The 19002-nt window shown below is 36.4% G+C and overlaps 2 protein-coding genes across 2 annotated transcripts in view; one reads left to right on the forward strand and one right to left on the reverse strand.

Annotated features, from left to right (window-relative positions):
- Positions 1 to 19002, forward strand: part of LOC126759233 (potassium voltage-gated channel protein Shaker) — a 462565-nt gene that overhangs the window by 77463 nt on the left and 366100 nt on the right. The gene's annotated exons all lie outside the window — the stretch shown is intronic.
- Positions 1068 to 2130, reverse strand: LOC126759235 (serine protease SP24D-like). Its single transcript, XM_050473955.1, has 2 exons — positions 1765 to 2130; positions 1068 to 1697 (listed from the first exon to the last, which is right to left on the reverse strand). The coding sequence occupies exons 1-2, from the start codon at positions 2073 to 2075 to the stop codon at positions 1169 to 1171; spliced, it is 840 nt and encodes a 279-aa protein (XP_050329912.1). The 5' UTR covers positions 2076 to 2130; the 3' UTR covers positions 1068 to 1168.

Below are 19002 nucleotides of genomic sequence, written 5' to 3' on the forward strand. Positions count from 1 at the left end.
TTCTGCTGGGACTCCGTCTGGGCCGGATGATTTGTAGGCCTTGAGCTTGCTAGTTGCAGTTCTACGAGGGTAAACAGGGAGATTTGCGAAGATCTTAGAGTCTGTTCTGGATCACTAGGCCTTTTTTCGTATGTTAGTGCGTTGACTATGTGATCCGTTTTGGCAGTGGTTAAATCCTATATCATCTGCTATTAAAATATTAAATATATCGTTAAGAAGGTGAGAGAAAAATGATCTACACTTAAAATCCTCCCGATTCTCCAACAATTTTTGGCATATATACGAACATAATCTTAAATAAGTTTAAAATTAGTAGTTGTCGATTACCTTTAGAATACTCTTTGTGGCCGGAAATCAATCTGATGTAACGATAGATCTCTTAAGAAACACTTCTTTGCCTTGGTGTCTACAAGTAGTATATTCTCATCATTCACCACCGTTGGAGGCTATTTATACGAACCGCTTTGGCAGACGCATTCCTAAGACACTTACCTGGAGAGCTTCCCTACTTAATCATCCTGGTTAATAAAAATGTTGATTCAAAATACCTCAAAACTAGTTTTGTAAACGAGGTCGATGAGTTCCGAAATATAAGAAAATCCGGATAAATCTTCGTTAATCGATCATATGTCTTAAGTCTAATATATAAACCTGATAAGTTGAATTATTTCGCTATTAGATAGACCTCAGTTTTTCAGTGGAGAATAATAATGACACAATTTTAGTTCGCTATCCGCCAAGTAACTTCCACATTCATCATAAGGTAAGTATTCTAGTCTTTCGGAATACATTCCAATCGGATAATATCGAGTACGTACTTCTGCAACTATATAGATACATAACATGCTCTGCACAAGATCTGAACAAGAACTCTTATGTTTCATCCTAAGACTAGAAGCGCACAGATACTGGCAGTTTCCTAACAATACCACTGAAAAGAAACTTGGCTTATCAAAAATAAACCATAAGAGTTTAGACTCATATCTCTCCATCGAATAGCGTAATAAATCGACTCTTATAAGTGCATGAACTCCACACCCCGATCTTACTAGATTCACATACAAAAATTTTTGCTCATCATCTGTAATTAATATTTTATTATTATTTTGCTTTGTATATGTATGTCACAACGGTTAGTCAATTCTTTAGATTTCGTTAACTCCTGAACTCATGGCAAATCAGAGTTTTGGCGCACCCAATTGCGGAATGATGGAATCTTCGCATAACCATCGGGATAACTGGAGCCACAACCATTAACAATATAGTTGCTCACACCAACCAACTTACCATTGTAGACCGCTGGACCACCAGAGTCACCATAGCAGGCACCATTGCCTATAGTGTGCGACAAGCAGAGTGTCGTCGGGTCGACATCGCTAATGAAACGTCTACAGTTGGCATAGGTGAGGCTACGCAAAGTATTGTATTTAAGACGTGACGGCAATTCGCCACTAGTACGCACACGGCCAAAACCGGAGATGGTAATAGCTGAATTATTGGGCGGCTCAACAGTAGCCAACGATATTGCCTTAATGCGACTATTGAAGGAGAGTTTCGTACTTAGACGCAGGAGCGCAATGTCGTATGTGTAACTACGATATTGAGGATGAACTATGGTCTGGGCGACGCTCACGTATACACCGCCTGTGTAGAGTTGCGAAGAACCTGCACGCACCGTGAAGTAGGAAGCCGGATAACTAGAAAGCGAGAAGAAACAAATAAATACCGTGTACATTGAAATTATTTGATGGGCTTTACACCTACTTGATGCCAGGCTTACTGGTTACACAATGCGCCGCCGTCACCACGTAACTGGCACTAATGATAGAACCACCGCAAATAAAATCGCCATTTATATATAATGATATTTGGTGGGGAAATTGTCCGTCGGCTGCGTATTGGCCGCCAACAATGCGGGAGCTGGGTACATCGTCCACTGGTTCCAAGTCCTCAACATAAACCTTATTTAAAACATCCGTAGTTGCTGGATTTGTTGGTGTAGACGTGGCCAAAACCAAAAGTCCACAACTAACTAGTAACTGTGTTACCACTCGAACGCTATTAGGACTGCCCATTTTTCTCGCTTTTGTCTTTTAACCCAACTGTAGGTAAAAGAACACTGAGCAGTTAAAGGGCCGTACCTCTACTTAAATACCTATTGGAAATTTTGTGGAGCTCTTTCGCGCTGATTACCCATGTAATTAGCTGCCCTTTTTCTTACTTTTTTTGGAAAGTTTTTATAACTTTATTTACTCTGAGAAAAAGTCCCTTTTATCAAATTTTCACCAAACCTCGAAGTGATTAAGGTTGACGCTAACTTTACTGGTGATTGTCATTGTTTGATTAGCTCGACTGCAATTGATAAGCCTTTTGACGGTAATCAGTTGTTACGTTGAGCCAAACCGAACGGGTCTTCGACATATAGTCATTAGCTGTAATTAGAAAGCTTGAGTAAGTTTTATTTGCTTTGTGAAGAATTATATAAAAAAATGTTTTATTTGTCAGAACTTGTAAATATATTTAAAAAGTCGCTTGGTAGTCGTTTTATATACATATTTTATAACGGTTTATTTATGCCTCAACGCCCTAGGAATGACAAATTTCCGAGATGACTTAATATATGAATAACTAAACCACTCCGTAGTCATCCAATTGGGATATGGCCTAGACAGTGAATAGTCAAAATAAAATAGTTTCTTTAACAAAACTGACTTACGAAAGCAGTGCTCGAAAACACGAAATTAAAAGAGCTGATCAAATGATATCTATCTGAAGTATAAAAAATCTCTAAACAATTAGCTGTCTCAAAGAACTCTACTAAGATTTGGTACAGTTGCTAATTTCTAGGGAACAAAAATCGTTGTGAAGTTAGTCGAAAAGACAATGGATAAAAGAGTACAAAAAGGTTCAGTGCACTGCATATTTGTTATCAAAAAATATACTCCACCCAAGTATCCATATCGATCCATATAAAAATTACTGAGAAAAAGAGGAGTCGGCTTGTCTGCCTGCCCATTTTTGGCAGGATGTCTCAATATACGTTCATGAGGTTCGAGGGGGAGTAACCTCTGCAGAAATGAAACTTTTATAAACGATCTCTCTCAAATTATTAACAATGAACTGAGGGCCAAAGATTTAGTTTTTTTCCATCTGAACACCTGCGTTCAAATTTGCTGCGAATTTCTGGATAATCCCCCAGTTTGCTTCACTCTCCAGCATGACGGTGTTAAATTGTCTGCGGTTAGTAGGCCAACCAGGTATTTTACGGCGGTGCGTTCTCGTTGCCATTGCATGCATAATAAGTTATATGTGTTCAGCGTCGTTGTATAGGCATAACGGCTCTTCGACTTTTTTCATCCTGTGGAGGTACGTTTTGAAGCATCCGTGACCGGATAACAGCTGGGTTGTCGACTTCTTCAAATTTACGGCTTGTCCATAAGTGTAGGTCTTTTATAAGTCTGACTGGCCATCTGCCACGACTCTCGTTCTCCGATCCTTGTCGTCGTGTTGTTTTTGTATCTTTCTTTATTTGTTCTATTGCTCTCATTGTTATTTTCGAATGTTTTCCCTAGCTCCCATAGCTTTTTGCTTTCGTATGCCCGATAATCAATTGGGGTATTACCGTTTATAACTAATCTCATCGCCTGACACTGTTCGGTAGGCTGATACAACTCGGAAGGCTGTGGTGCGGTGTACTCTGGCCTTACGCCGGTATTCCTTTTTAAGCAATCGCATTTCTACCCAGAAGGTCTGGGGTTCAGTCTTACGCTTTAGGTAGTCGTTTGCATACTCATTTCGAGGGGTATATGTTTATTTGTTGGCTGTAGTAGAATTTTTTTTTCGTAGCGAGCTGGGTGTTGTGTGATTCGAGCCATGCTTGCATCCGTATCTAAGTTAGTAAGGTCCACCGCTCCACAGCTTTGATGTATCGGGGCTTTTAAAGTTTTCTTCGAGAACATCGACCATATCCATCCATCGTGCGCTGCTGAAGGCGTTTCGGATATCTAAAAACGCCAGCAACACTATTTTTTGAATTTATGTCATCAACGCTGTGCGGTTTCTTCACTTTCAATAACGTAATTTATAGCTCCTAGAGTTAATCTGCCGATTCTAAAGACGTGTTATTTAGGGGAGAGTCCTCCAGCTTCGTTCGTCTTCGGGATTTTCTTGCTTTAAGGTTGTGTCAAGCCTTTGATAAATCTTTTTTCCTTACTGACTAGCATCAACCCTTGCTTTTTCCAGGATTCAGGGAATATTCCGGCTTCAAAACAGGCATTCTACAAATTCAGTAGTCATGTAGGTCGCTTTGAAGCGATTATTTTGAGGATTTCTGCTGGGATCGCGTTCGGGCCGGGTGATTTGTTGGTCTAGAGCTTGCTAGTTGCAGCTCTTCGGAGTAAACTTTTGGATTCTTGGGGAGATCTTAGAGTCTAGTCTGGATTGAGGTTGAAATCATTGTGCAAGACAACTGTCATTAGTCCAGCCGAATAGTCGACTGGAAGACTTTGCACTTAATCCGAAAACCTATATCATCTGCTATTAAAATATTAAATATATCGTTAGAATGGTGTAAGAATAATGATCTATACTTAAAATCCCCTTAATTCTCCAGCAATTTTTAGCATATATGTATACGAACTTAACATCAAATTAGTTTACAATTAGTAGTAGTTGTAAAACAAAAATAGTTCGCTTGCCGTTTTATAACTCGATTAGCTTTAGAATACTCTCTGCGGTCGGATACTGAACTCAGGTAACGAGAGATCTCTTATGAAACACTTATTTGCCTCGGTGTGTACGATTGCTTAGCTGCATGTCAGCAAGTCTCTTCTTTTTTATCCGAAAAGAGGACTGGTATTCAAATTAGTTTTGACCAGAAGGAGCTGCTCACATTTTGCTCAACAATATTATCAACCGCCTTAGTATTATTTTTTTGGTCTGTACTTACAATAGTAGGATGTGTGAAAACTGTTTCGTTTGTCTACCTTTCCATTTTTCAATTTTCTCTCCCTATTCCTCTCCCTCTTCTTCCCTCTCTACTTCCTCTCTCCCTGCAATTATCTCTCTCTATCTTTCTCTCTTTCACTATAAATTGTTTTTTGACCTCGAACATTTTTTTATTGACTCAGAGGCCTGCATTTATCGAAACGTCTGTGTGAAACTCATTGCAAATTTCGTAACTTTCTCCACTGCCCTCGTAAGTTACTTTGTAGCAGTTACTGATATCTATTTATGACACAGTTTCTTATCTAGTGTCAGCAAAATTAACATGCGGCAAATATATTTACTTAAATTTATTTGAGTCAAACGTTTTACGGCGAGTAATTCGCAGAAGTCAAGTACACAAGTTCATAAACACTTGCCGACCATCGAGTAGTTATTTGTGCCAATTGAAGAAGAAAACAGCAGAGATCAGTTGCCTACAGTAATAAATTTGGACGCAGCCATTAGTCGCTTTAAATGTGCACATTCCCTGCCCCTCCTTACGTCTTCGATTGTTTTATGTGTGATTTCCTCTATTACAATATAAAACATACATACATATATACATATATTCACTGCAGTGCTGCTTAAATTTCATTCGTAAATCACCGGCTCTCGCCGCCCTCAGCTGAGTTTCGGTGAACTCGTGCGATTTTTTGGCAGCATCGCATGTTTTTCACTTCACTTCAAATCACTTTTTAACTAAATGCCGTTATTTTTGTAAGGTATATATGTATTTGTGTTATTATAGTTTAAGTGTAGTGCTGACAATCACTGCTAAAATCACAGAGATCAGCAGACAAATTCTTGTCAACAACCACGTGAAGGCTACCGTTGTAACAAGAGGGGTCGGCGGGACGCTTTACACTGGCCTTAGGTATTATTTGAGTTGAATATCTTGATAAACTGAGTAATTGGCTGGCTTATTATCGATTTGACCCTTCGTTTCTATGAAGCCGTTTTATTTCACTTTGCTTTTGGTTGCCAAGCAATTTTATAATGGCTTTTCGAAGTTCATTTGAATTATGCTTGCACTTTATTTTAACGTTTCCAAATAAAAATGCATTTGCATGTTCCATATTCAAAACTTTCGTTGTAAGTTCGTCCAATTTGATTTTCAAAAATGTATTTATTTATTTATTTTGACAACGGTATGTTTGGTCCGTATGTAGTGGCTGAAATTCTAAAATTTTCACTAATATTTTTCAGCTTATGCTAACGACGTTGTCTACGAGAAGTGGCTTAACCGCCTAGTCAAGTAAAACTGAAATACTTTTATTTACCAGAAGGTATAAGATCACAGATGTTCCTCTGCCCTCATTCGTAGGTTGACGTCTTTAACCAGTAGATAAGGTGAAACACCTAGTGCTTATAGTTGATAGAAAGTTTTCATGCCAAACATTGAAAAGAGAGTAAGGAAGACAAATGTTTCCTTATATTGCTGGAGAAGCTACATGAAAAAGGTGTGGACTCTCACCAAAGGTTGTGTTTTGGCTCTACGAAACCGTACTCAAGCCAATTATGTTCTTCTTTACTTTAACCTACCGGACCACAGCAGTGTTTTTCAGACTGACATATAGTACTGCTAAAGTGGAGCCTCTTTCAGGTAGTTGAGCAATACCGACAGAAGAAGAGCAATACCAGCGCTGAGATCGCTAACTATGCACTCAAAGCTAGTCAGGGAGTGTCCTTCCTTCCTGAAATTCCATCATCATTACTCAGCATTTTGAACATCTCTGCAGTTGTCCCTTCGGCGAACCGGGAGACATAGCCGAACGTATACATATGTGTATTGTATTATTTAGGATCTTATTATATATTATTTAGAAGTTTCAAGGAACGAAATTGACCGACGTTTTAGGCTGTCCAAGTAAGATCCCTGCTGGAAGCGTTCTCTTAACCTAACTCGTTTTATTGAAGAAACTATGAACGAAAATATATAGATCGGCGATTGACGACAAAATTCAATAGACCTGCTCAGCTAGGGGGCAGGAGACAGAAGAATGCTTTGCGAAAAACTCACGAAGAATCAATGCAGTATGCGACGGTGCATTATAGTGGTGCAAAAATCAAGAGTTGTTGGCCCATAATTCCGGTATTTCTTGTTGACAGTTTGGCCAGTTGGAAGGAAATCGGAATGCACCACACTTCGATAATCGAAGAAAACGGTCAACATAACCTGACCTGCTTTGACGGATTTTTTCAGCTTCGGTTCACCTTTTCCACGATATCATTAATCGTCTATTTCCTGGTGGTAAGCATAGATTCAAGACTCATCGCCAGTAACAATACGTTTCATGAAATCCTGGTAGTCGGAAAACATTGTTTTACTGACGTTAACGCGACGCATTTTTTGAAAATATTTAGTGATTTTGGAGCCAATAGTGCTTTCACTTTTCTTAGACCCGGATTATCTTTCATAATAGGTTGATCTGATCCTTCCGATATTCCAATTCCGATTGTTACAGATCTCCTCTTATACTTCCTGAAGTGAGGATTTTCAATTGAGTTATACCTATCAAGTAAGCCTATAAGTCTTACAATTATAGAAAAATATTTCGAATTATTGCCAGCCTTGAAAATTCCAATCATCATCTCGGTTTCAGTTCCTCAGTGTATGTACTATATAGTTAGTTTACAGATTTGCACACAATATCGATAGTGGATTGTGTGATTCTAATATCATTAACTCGAATAAGGAGCTAGAAAAACCATACAAGGACATCAGAAATAAAATCGGAAGAGATTCTTAACACAATATATAAGTATCTTAATATACACAATATAAGTATGTTGATGATATTTGACTTCATAAAAAAGATAACCGATGCAATGTCTTAACATTACTCAGAGATAGTCACAAAATATTTTCATTAACCATTCTTGTGCGACATTTCGCGAAACACAAACAGTGCCGAAAAATCGTATAAGATGCCTTGCAAAACCCTGGCCATTCTATATCAATTGCTTCTATGATAATTTCGGTAGTCAAATTCCATCTATCAAACACTCCGATTTACTAATAATATGCCCAACACACCTATAGTCTGTTTGAGTCAAAATTGTTTGCTTTATGGGCATACCTTTGGATGACTATGGTCGCGGTAACTAAACTTTGCACTACACGAAGTCGAAGCAACCGCCACAACAAATATATAGTCTAGTAAAGAAAAGTCCATTATTTTGTCAATAGATGGATTTAGTAATTATCTCGCGTCATATAGCAGCTGCTGGGTTACGCTATGTTGACTGAAAATGTGAATAATATTGGCAAAATAATGGAAATTGGTTTCGTGGTTAGGAAAATGTGCTTGGCGGGATTGGCAGGGAATCATCTACTAGAGCTATTCTTCTACAGCCAAAGTCTTAGTTCACATCTGTCAACAATTGGACCGTTTGAAGAATGAATCGGTCAGATTTTTTGGTTGTCCAAAAGCAGAGAAATTATGCTCCATCAAGACAACGACGGGCTACGCACATAGATAATATCTAGCCAGAGGCTTCGGAAGCTTGGTTGGGATAATCTTATGCATTCTTCTTAAAGTCAAGGCCAGGCATCAAGTCAAAACTACCTGTTCATGTCTATGACGAATCATTTTGCTGCAGAAAAATTCGACTCAAATTCTAGTCTAGGCCCAACGAAAGCTCCAAGTGTGTAACTAGATTTATATATGCCACATTATATGCAAATTTCCAATTCCTAATAATTTGTATTAATAACTAGAATCTTTCGAAATCATTCCGATATAATTTTATTAGAAAATTTCATTTCAAGCGAACAATCAAATTAAAATTTTCGCCGAAATCCATAAAACTTGCAACAACATATTGGTCCATACTCTCTAGTATTTATAGTTTGCGTCCGTGCATGTGTATGGGTGTAAATAAGTGTTTAACATTTGCTGATGCATGTTATTGTTTAAAACGTCAATGATATTGTTGTAGAAACATGTTCCGAATAGATCGTACGCAAATTATTTACGACCAATTAAAAATCGAAATAAATCGCGGCGCTCTGAGACTTGTAATCAAAACAGATAAAAATAAAGCATTTTAAAATTAAACATTGCGTATATTTGTACCGTTATATTTAGCATTGATTTGTATATAAAGCGATAGACAGTTTCAATCAAACAGAAAACAATTTGGGAAGGTCACTCGGCAGATGGGAGCAGATTGTATATAATTATCGAAGATATCCTATGAAGATTACTGGCGATGAAATGAAACCTCTGTTAAGATTCCACTGCAGAAACTTCTAAATTCTCTGAGAAACTGCGTTAAATATAAATCAGGTTTTTATAAATGTTTTGGTACTTAACTAAAACCAAACTGAAGTGAGCTTATTTATCGAATTTACCTTCGAAGTATCTTTTAGTTTCGACAATTATCTCTTCTTTGTCACTAAATTTGGGGACCGTCGGTGAATGTTTTTCACAGTTATCTTTTCATTGTCTTTAAATTTAGGAACTCTTGGTGAATGAGGAAACTATAATAATATAAATTTACAATAATTTTTGCCGACTTAAGACATCTGTCGATTTTAAGCTTGCATGGCTCTGCATAGAGCTTTTGAGAACAGAAATATTCCTAGAAATATCTCCATTCCTTCATTTGTCATCTTAAACATCTTAATCTGATCAACATCTTTTTACGCTACTGCCAATACATTTATTCGATTTTAAGTTATTTTCATTTGAAAGAGTTCATTGCCATCGGTGTTCATATCAAGAACTTCTTTCGAACGCTTGGATCTCGGTACGAGTGTTCGGCTAGAGCTCGTTAATCAATCGAAGAATGTTGGCATAAAAACAAGCTCTCAAAACCAAGTAAAAGGGCGTTAAACCTGGAGATCTTGTTGACTACTCTACCATTTGACCCGGACTGGTCCCAGCCAGGGCTATAAGAGTTTGGATAATTAGATTAAGCGTTGGCAGACCTACTTGTGACGACGGACTATTGAATTGCAGGCAATCCCTATCTTACGGCTTCAATTAGTACCTTGACTTCCCCAGTCTTTTAGAGAGATAGACCTAACCTAGAAAATCCATATCAACAATGTGATAGCAACCATTGGTTGGTTGGTTGAAAAGAGAGATGCCTGAGCGCTGGACAGCAGGCAGCCGCACGTAGCTTCTCATTAGGGCTACTCTGCTTTCGGGTGGTAACCAATACAAGCGTTATCCAGCAACTCAGGTGATTCGATAAAAACCAAATTATTTTCCACCCCAGCTGCCTAATGTCTGTTAAGTAGGAGTAGGAGTATTGAGTATCGTGGAATATTTACTTTCTCATCTGGCTGAAGGTCATAGAAGAAGGATAGGATAGATAAGGTCCAGCGTCTCATCATCCTCCGCGCTTGTTATATATTCCGCCGAATTCGCTTTTCATTTTCTGAAGATGGGTTCTTAAGGGTAGATGCTCTGTGTGGATCCTTACAACGTTACTAAGCTTAATTTTGCTTAGCAGTAGGAGCTTTTGGTCTGCCCACTCCAAAATAACTGTGTGTTATGCCCTGGGTTGATTGTGTTCCATGACCTAAGATATTCATCTATGGTCGATTGATTCAAGCAACTCTTGAAGGAGCTACATGGCGTGGGACAGCTAAATGGAATTGTGTCTCCAGCCACCCCCGAGCGGAAGATTGAACCAATGGTTCTGGAATCAACAGTTCCAACGGCGAAATCGTTAAATTAAATATGTCTTATATTTTCTGAGTTGTTGTCATCGTGTATAAAATAACAGGAATTTTTCTTGAAACGTACAAGCCCAAAAATAGATTAATTCAAAATGCTCAAGCGAAATTGATTGCAATATCTACTCAGCCTCGCATGAATTTGATGGAATAATTACTATAATTACTGCGGACAGGAAAATCCCTGTCGCGTCTATAAAATACGTATATTTATACACAAAATATTCTATGGATCGGCATGTGCGTCGGTATGTAGATGCTGTCTTCGCGCTCTACGCGTTCACACTTTGGCGGCCACTCTCCATGGCCGATCGCCACTCAAGCGGCAAACAAGAAATTATGATGGCAGTAAAGAGAAATTTTCTACAAAAAAAACCTCAAATTACGAGGAAATCAAGAGCAGCTGCCAGTAGTTGGACTGACAGATCAGCAGCAATTTGTTGTTTTCACACGCTGCCACCAACAACCACAGCATTTAATAATACTCAGAAAATTATGTTTTTTTTTGTTTTGTTTGGCTTGTAACAAAAAAGAAAGCAACAAGAATTTTGAGTGGAGAACTCGCGAGCGATCGCGGTTGAGGTCGACTTGTTTGGCCGGATCGGTTGGCCGAGAATATCCAAAGGAAGCGCTCCCTAGTAATCAATTTGGTGTGTGCGCGTGACGACAGCGAGCGGCTAGCGTATTTAGCGAACGTGCAAGTGGCGGGCGTTGTGCGTGCGAAACGCACACTCACACACACAACACATACTTTTCGTGTGACAAACAGTTTTTTACGAAAATAGCGGCGCTGGTGAAATTTTCGAAAATTATTTTCATATTCCGATCGGAGGAAATAAATCAACTTTCGGGAAAGTCGGCAAGCGACGTGTGCTGTCGTAGTGAAAGTGCAGGTTGTTACTTATAAATAACAACAAAATAAATACAAAATATTTGATTATAAAAAGTAGTGTTGAAACTATTTATTAATATTTCGTATATATTTTTAAACATTTTTATTAATAAAATTAATGACGCCGCCTTCGCAGTATGAAAAGTAAATCGAAAATAAATTGTTGACGAAGTGTTGTTGCGCCGATCATCAACCGTTGGGCGTTTAGCAAGACACGAGTAGCTAGACGAGCGGTGTACTGTGTAGTCGTCTGCCGCGTCTGCGGCCATAAATTCCAAAATGTATGCCAAAAAAACTTGTGATTTTAAAATTTAAAGAGCTGTTTGTCGCTAAAGTGTCACCCAAAATTGTCTGCCTGCCTACAAATTTACTCACATACCGATAAGTGTAGCTGTAATTTTTTTCTGTTTGTTAATGGTTGTGCATGCAGGCAGTGACAACAAAACTGTGTTGTATGCAAATTTGTGTACTACTTAAGTACTCGGTTACTATCATCTACCGGTTAATTGTGAAGCATGTAGTGAATAGTGACAGCGATGGAAATGAGTTGACGGATAATTAAGAGAGGACTTTATTTATAAAAAATGGTCCAATTAAAATCTTAGCGTGTAATCTTGGCGGATTTAAGTGAGAAAATATATGAAAAGTTTCAAAAATGCCAAGCTGATTGTGAAGACTCACACCCAATGAAAACGGCAGAATAATTTCTCAAAAAGTTGACCATTTTATTCTTTAGACTTTTTTTCTTGGCAGTTTACTTTTAGGGACGCTTTAGCCTCATAGGTATTCTATTTGGAGTAGTTGCTTATTTTCATTGTTCAAAAGTATAGAAAAAATATTTTAAAATAGAAAATTTCATAAAGAAATGTCTGAAGAACCTACATCGTTAAATTCAAAATACATTAAAAAAAATATTTTTTAAAATTTTAAGTTTTAATTTTGTAAAATTTATTAATTTCAACTTTCCTTAAAAATAAAATTATTACATTAATAAATCAATAATTATTAAATGTATAAAAAAAAACAAGTAAAGAAGGGCTCAATTCGGGCGCGACCGAACATTTTATACTCTTGCAACTTGCAGGAATCAAAGCCAGGGGAAATACCTTAAGATGTAAAACGGTAACCGATGCTATGGTTACCAATGCCAATTTAATATATAAACGTACATATACTATATATCTATATAACTCATACACTGCCCGACATGTTTGCCATAATGTTTGTTCGGAAAACGAAAATCATTACATATGACATAGAAATATAAAAAGAATGCTACTTACTAAATTTTGTCGAAATCGGTAATGGGTTTCCTGAGCTATGCGATTACAGAAAATACCGGTATCACGACGATCGTCCAATTTTCACACCGGTTCCTATAAAGCTCTTTTATACCATCTCGGAGCTTAAATTGAATGTCTCTGGCAAATTTAGTTATTGACTTATCGCGCTTTAAGTAGTTGTTAACAGTACCGTTATATGGGAGGTGATCGGGGTTATCTTTCAATTTCATCCATTTGACACTGTCGGTAGGAATCCTCATAATATTTTTGCTAAGCAGATATGGGCGTTGTAGCTTTAGTGGTTTAGAATATATGTACCTTAAATCTACCAGAGGCTACGCCCAATTTCGAAAAATTTTGCCACAGGTGTTCTACTGCAATCACCTGTACAATATTACAGTTCTATAGCTTAATTAAGTGCTAAGTTATGGCACTTTATATGTTGCCGGATTATGGCGATTTGTAGGCGTGGCAGTGGTCCGATTACGCTCATCTACGAACTCCGCTTTTTTGTACCAAGGAACGCACATGCCAAGTTTCATCAAGATATCTCAATTTTATTCAAGTTATAGCTTCCACAGATGGGCAGACAGACAGACAGTCTAATCAGATTTCAACTTTCTCATCCTCATCATATATATATATGTATATACAATTATATCTATCTCGTTTAGTTTTAGGAGATACGTACAACCGTTAGGTTAACAAAACTATAATATGTGCCCTGTAGCAACTATTTATAAATGTTGCCAATATAAATAAAAATAATATAATATAAAAAAATTTAAAGAAAAAATTAACGGTAATAAGAATTAATTAATTTTTTTAATTCGAAAGAAATTAATTTTAAAAAAGTTGGACTATTTTTCTAAAACAGTTATTAGGAACTAATTATTAAATTTCAAGGCCATTATAATTTTTTTAATAAAATTCCGAAAGTGTTTGAAATAAAATACTATTACTTTTTGATATACTAAAATGTGTCTGTAATAAAAAATATGTGATTATAAAAAAAATATTATAAAGTGAAGAAAAAAAAAATTATTTTGAATAATTACATAAATAAAAAGAGGATCAAAGTTTCATGTAGAAAACAACACCTCGATAAAATAAAAATATATACATATATCTGTATATATATAAAATAAATTATATATATTGAATAATATTTTGATTCATAAAATTTAGTTACTGTTTCTAAACAAAAAAAATATTTTGATACGTTTTTGATCATGAATATTGAATTAAATTACTAAAGAGCTGAAAGTGAAGTATAGAAATTATTTATAAATAGTGCGAAAAAGATATTCTCATCTATATATATAAATATACATACATATATTTATTATTATTCAAAAGTGAAACGTAAATAAATTTCTAGTGTAATAAACTAAAATAAAATATTGAAAATGAAAATAAACATTTTCCAAATAAAATAAACCCAAAGTGAGTACTTAAAGTGAAAATCCAACAATTTACAAAATAAACAACTGCAACACTGTTGCGTTCCACTTTGAGCTGCAACAACCCACCAACGCGCCTAACGTCGAGTGCCGAATCGATCAGCTTTACAGCAAGTACTTAATTACACAATTAGCAGCCAAGGCCAATGCTGGCTGGCCTTCCCATGGCAATATTCGGCTAGCAACAACAAAAAGGAGCGCGATCAGAACAACAACAAAGCTAAAAATAAATTTTGTAATTACATGAAATTTATTGCATTTACAAGAATTCACAGTTCATTAAAAATTTTTACGATAATTCCAGCCATATATTGTACATAAATAAACATAAGTAAACTCTAGCAAGTTTCAATGCAATGTACGTATGTATGTGTTCAGTGGAGAGCTCGTTAAGCAGATTTTGTAAAATAATTTCAAAATATTTTTAATAAATTCATGCGATACTTTAAAAAATTCTAAAAATATCGCATGTATACATACACACACACCTTTGAATGTAAATAATACAGGCAACGCATCAGTTGACCGTTATTGCATTTGTATTTGTATATAACAACATTTTTGTGTTTCTGTGTTTGTGTTTTTGTGTGTATAATTTGTTGTAGAATTCTACTTGCATCCTGTAGTTACACACACATACATATACACATATATATATGTATTTGTGATTTAGTAGTGTGCGTGTAAATAACTTCGATTGTGGAGCGCCTGTAAATGGGAATGCATGCATGGCCTACGTCTCGACGCACGGCAGCTTAACACAAGCGCCCAGGTAATTTTTCAGAAACCATATATATATATACGTACTTAAAAAATCTATAAATGTATATATCTACTTTTAATGTATTTTAGTTTTTTATTATAATAGTATTTCTATTTTAGCATAATTATTTGAAAATATTTATAAAATGATATATTCAAAAAAACCAAACTTAAATTTAATTTAATATAAAGCCAGTGCCCGTCTCTAGAAACTGAAACACTCAAGACACAGATCACATTTTTCGGGTATCGTTTCCCAATTATTAATCTGATTCTCTCTTTTCGTCCCAGAAAGATATAATTCGTGAATAGATTCGACAGTGAGCTGCTTATAGGTATTATTCTTTTGTGGAGTTTCTTCAATATTATTTTACTTATGTATATAAATAACACTTGGCTTTTTAGACAACTTTCAGCTCTGGTGTTTATGGGGTTACATAGGTTTTATCGCCTAAAAAACAGCCTATTTCAACAATTTTTTTCTAACATAAAAAATTAAATATTTTTTTCGAATTTTTTTTAAGTTACAAACATACACTATTAACAAAAACTTTAATTTCGAACTTGGACCAAGGAAAAAAACTGAAAATTGAATTACAAAAAAAGGAAAATTTCACGACATTTTTTTTCAAACAGTTGTAGTCGAAAAAATATACTTCGTCCAAGTCTTTAAGAATTGTATCTCAAAGTCTTGTGTAAAATTTCACGAAGATCGGTTGAGAAGGTCACGAGAAACCAACTTCAAAAACACAGTTTCGAGGAAAACACATTTAGAGACGGCAAACTTAGCCCTATCTAGCCTCGAGCCCACAAGTTCTCAAGGCTGTATCTCCGAAACTATTACCCGGATCAACTTGAAAATTTAGGACAAAATCAAAGCTGCTACAACTGTCTACATGGGAGTCATGAGTGAATTGCGATCTTGAGCTCGAAATCTGCAGTAACTACCTCTTTATTTATTATTTGATTAATTTAATTTTACTTAATTGAAGCCTTATTTTGTTTGGTAAGAATAACATTAGATATGGGTATTTATGGTTAAGAACTTTTTAAAAAATGGGCGCGGCCACGTCCTGTAATAAGTTTTAAGTATATATCGCCTAAACCGTTCACTCTATAACAACTAAATTTGCGGAAGGAAAATATCTTTGGTACCCCTACTCACCTTGTGAAAGTAGTAGGACTTGGCACACAATCCAGCCTATTCCCCATATAACGGTGTTGCTAAAAACTACTAAACGACAAATTTATAACTAAATGCGCCAGATACTTAAAATTTTACATTCGACGTGGTGCGAAATGGCGTTATGGGATATCAGTTCTAGACGATAGGTGTGGCACCCCCGACATTTAGGTTAAAGTTCGAGACCTACTTGACCAATCTCAAAACATTCGTTAGGAATATCATTCTGACATTTCTGCCTTACAGTGGGAAAACGGGCAAAGGCAAACAAAATAACGTTTATTTATCTTCTTCTTCTTTATGGCGTAGACACCGTTTACGTGGTTATAGCCGAATTTACACCGGCACTCCAGTCCTTCCTTCTTTTCGCTGTTGGGCGCCAGTTCGAGATACCAAAAGTCGCCAGGCCCTTCTCCACCTGGTTTTTCCAACGGAATTGAAGTCTTCCTCTTCCTCTGCTTCCGCCGGCGAACACTGAAGCTTCAACAGCTGGAATGTTGTCTTCCATCCAGACAACATGGCCTAGCCAGCGCCGCCGCCTGGCTGATTTGCTGAACTATGTCAATGTCGTCGTATTTCTCATACAGCTTATCGTTCCATGGAATGCGATATTCGTTCCATAGATCTTTCGCAGAACCTTTCTCTCGAAAACTCGTAACGTCGACTCATCAGATGTTGTCAACGTCTATGCCTTTGCACTTTATAACAGGACGGGGACGATGAATGGCTTGTAGGATTTGGTCTTTGTTGGTCGAGAGAGGACTTTATTTTTCAATTGCCTACTCAGTCCGAAGTAGCACCTGTTGGCATGAGTTATGCTGCAAGGTATTTTGAGGCTGACATTGTTGTTGGTGTTAATATTGGTTCCAAGATAGACGAAATTATTTAATACTTCGAAGTTATGACTGTCAACAGTGACGTGAGAGGCAACGACGTGCAATGACTTTGTTTGATTTTCTTTATCTTGCTTTTCATCGGTCAGTTTAAATGGCTGCTTTATGCTAAAGTTGTCCGATCGATATAATATTTTTGTAGATTATAATGTTGACTTGGCTGATAATATCTGCCGAGTTTCGTGAAAAAGTTTTCCAGACAAAGTTTCGTGGTCAATTTGTATGGTAACCATGTGCTATAGTGGTTCGTTGACGGCGATTCAAAAACAGAGAGACTAAATCGTGTGCGGACAGATCAACAAACTGACGGATATACATATAAATAGATAAAAAAAAGTCTTTGGCTTTTCCTTCTGTGTGTTACATACTTCGTGGTGAGCTCAATGTACTCTGCTCTAAGTATGAAAATAATATTAGAAGGCTTTTGCTGTAATAAAGATGATTATTTTAGAGGCAATTTCACTACACCGCCCTGAACCTCAATCCCATGACTTTTTTCGCCAACATCTTATTGGTTAACACATGTTCCAAAATATTTGTATTTATAAAGAAAGACACTACAACACATAGTTTTGACTCACTTTGTTAGTTCAAATGAGGCATGACCCTGTGTTGGCGCAATAATATGCTAAAACAGCTTGAAATTGAAAAGAGTACAAGGGTGTGCAAATAACTAGCTGTGAGAAGAACAAAACGTAAGCAGTTCGTATAATGTATAATAATAATATTTGCATATAACAATGTACGGCATTTTTCGCCAATGAAACTGCTGCGCACACACAGCTTGCTTTAATTATAACAATTAAGTTTAATGATGCTCATATCGGAATATCAACTATTGGCCCATTAAACGATATGTAAACAGAAACAGTGGAAAAACTCATAAAAATACGCGAAGCGCACACAAAACAAAAAGAAATGCAAAAGCAAAAAAATAACAAAAAACAATGGCATATAAAAAACGTGCCTTCAAAATATTTCCAGTGAGTGGAAAATTGCTAAATATATAGACAATGTACAACTATACATATAAACATGTATGGAGGGGGTCTTATGGACTTAGACCACGTCAACTACAAGGCGGTTGGCAATGAATTGCTACAGCGTACCGTTGAGGCGACCAATATGCTTATAGTAAATATATGAGGTACAATTTTGTTATCTTTGTTGTTGTTGTTTTTTTAGCTTTGCGGATTTGTTTTTATTGCTACCTGAAAATAGCAAACTAAGAAGTGAAAAAAATTAAAATTTTTTGTTTTTGCTTTTGTTGTTGTTATATGTTTTTTTTTTTATTATTTTTCTTGCAACTGTGTTGTATTATATTTGTTTTTGTTTTCTATTGAAAAACAAAGGCAAGATGTTGAATGTTGCAAAACATGTGTCAATACGAAAATGACCGAGCAAAAACGAAATAAGCAAACGAAAGGCAGAGCGCGTTGTTTTAAGCATTTATTATTGAGTGTGTTGCTGTTGTTTGTTTGTTTAGTTGTTTATGTTGAGCGGTTAATTTAAATATACTAGAAGCTTGCCAATTGTTTGCTCTTGCGTTTGCTGCATTGACTGTGTGTCTATGTGGCTGATTAGCTGGCCCCTTAGTCGGTCGGTTGGTTTGTTGTGCAGTTATTGGCACTTAAATAGGGACGGGAGCGGTTTAGAGCGCCGAGAAGCCCATGGATGGGAAATTGAAATTACAATTATGTTCATACTTAAAATTTTTGCTGTACTCTGAGTTGTATGGAATTGAAAGATAGATATCCATATCAATATTATAAATGTGTGTATTTGATGTTTGGATGTTCCTATAAAAGAAGAACGCACAAAAGGAAATTGTGTGAACCAGCTCTTTGT

The sequence above is a fragment of the Bactrocera neohumeralis genome, chromosome 5, assembly GCF_024586455.1.
Source record: "Bactrocera neohumeralis isolate Rockhampton chromosome 5, APGP_CSIRO_Bneo_wtdbg2-racon-allhic-juicebox.fasta_v2, whole genome shotgun sequence".
In the NCBI taxonomy this organism is placed as follows: Eukaryota; Metazoa; Arthropoda; class Insecta; order Diptera; family Tephritidae; genus Bactrocera; species Bactrocera neohumeralis.

Excerpts from the sequence above, each read along its gene's own strand:
- LOC126759235 (XM_050473955.1), bottom strand. The coding sequence starts at position 2,075 with ATGGGCAGTCCTAATAGCGTTCGAGTGGTAACACAGTTACTAGTTAGT. Across the intron at positions 1,698-1,764 it reads ACCAGTAAGCCTGGCATCAA|TTATCCGGCTTCCTACTTCA; the intron begins GTAGGTGTAAAG and ends CTCGCTTTCTAG.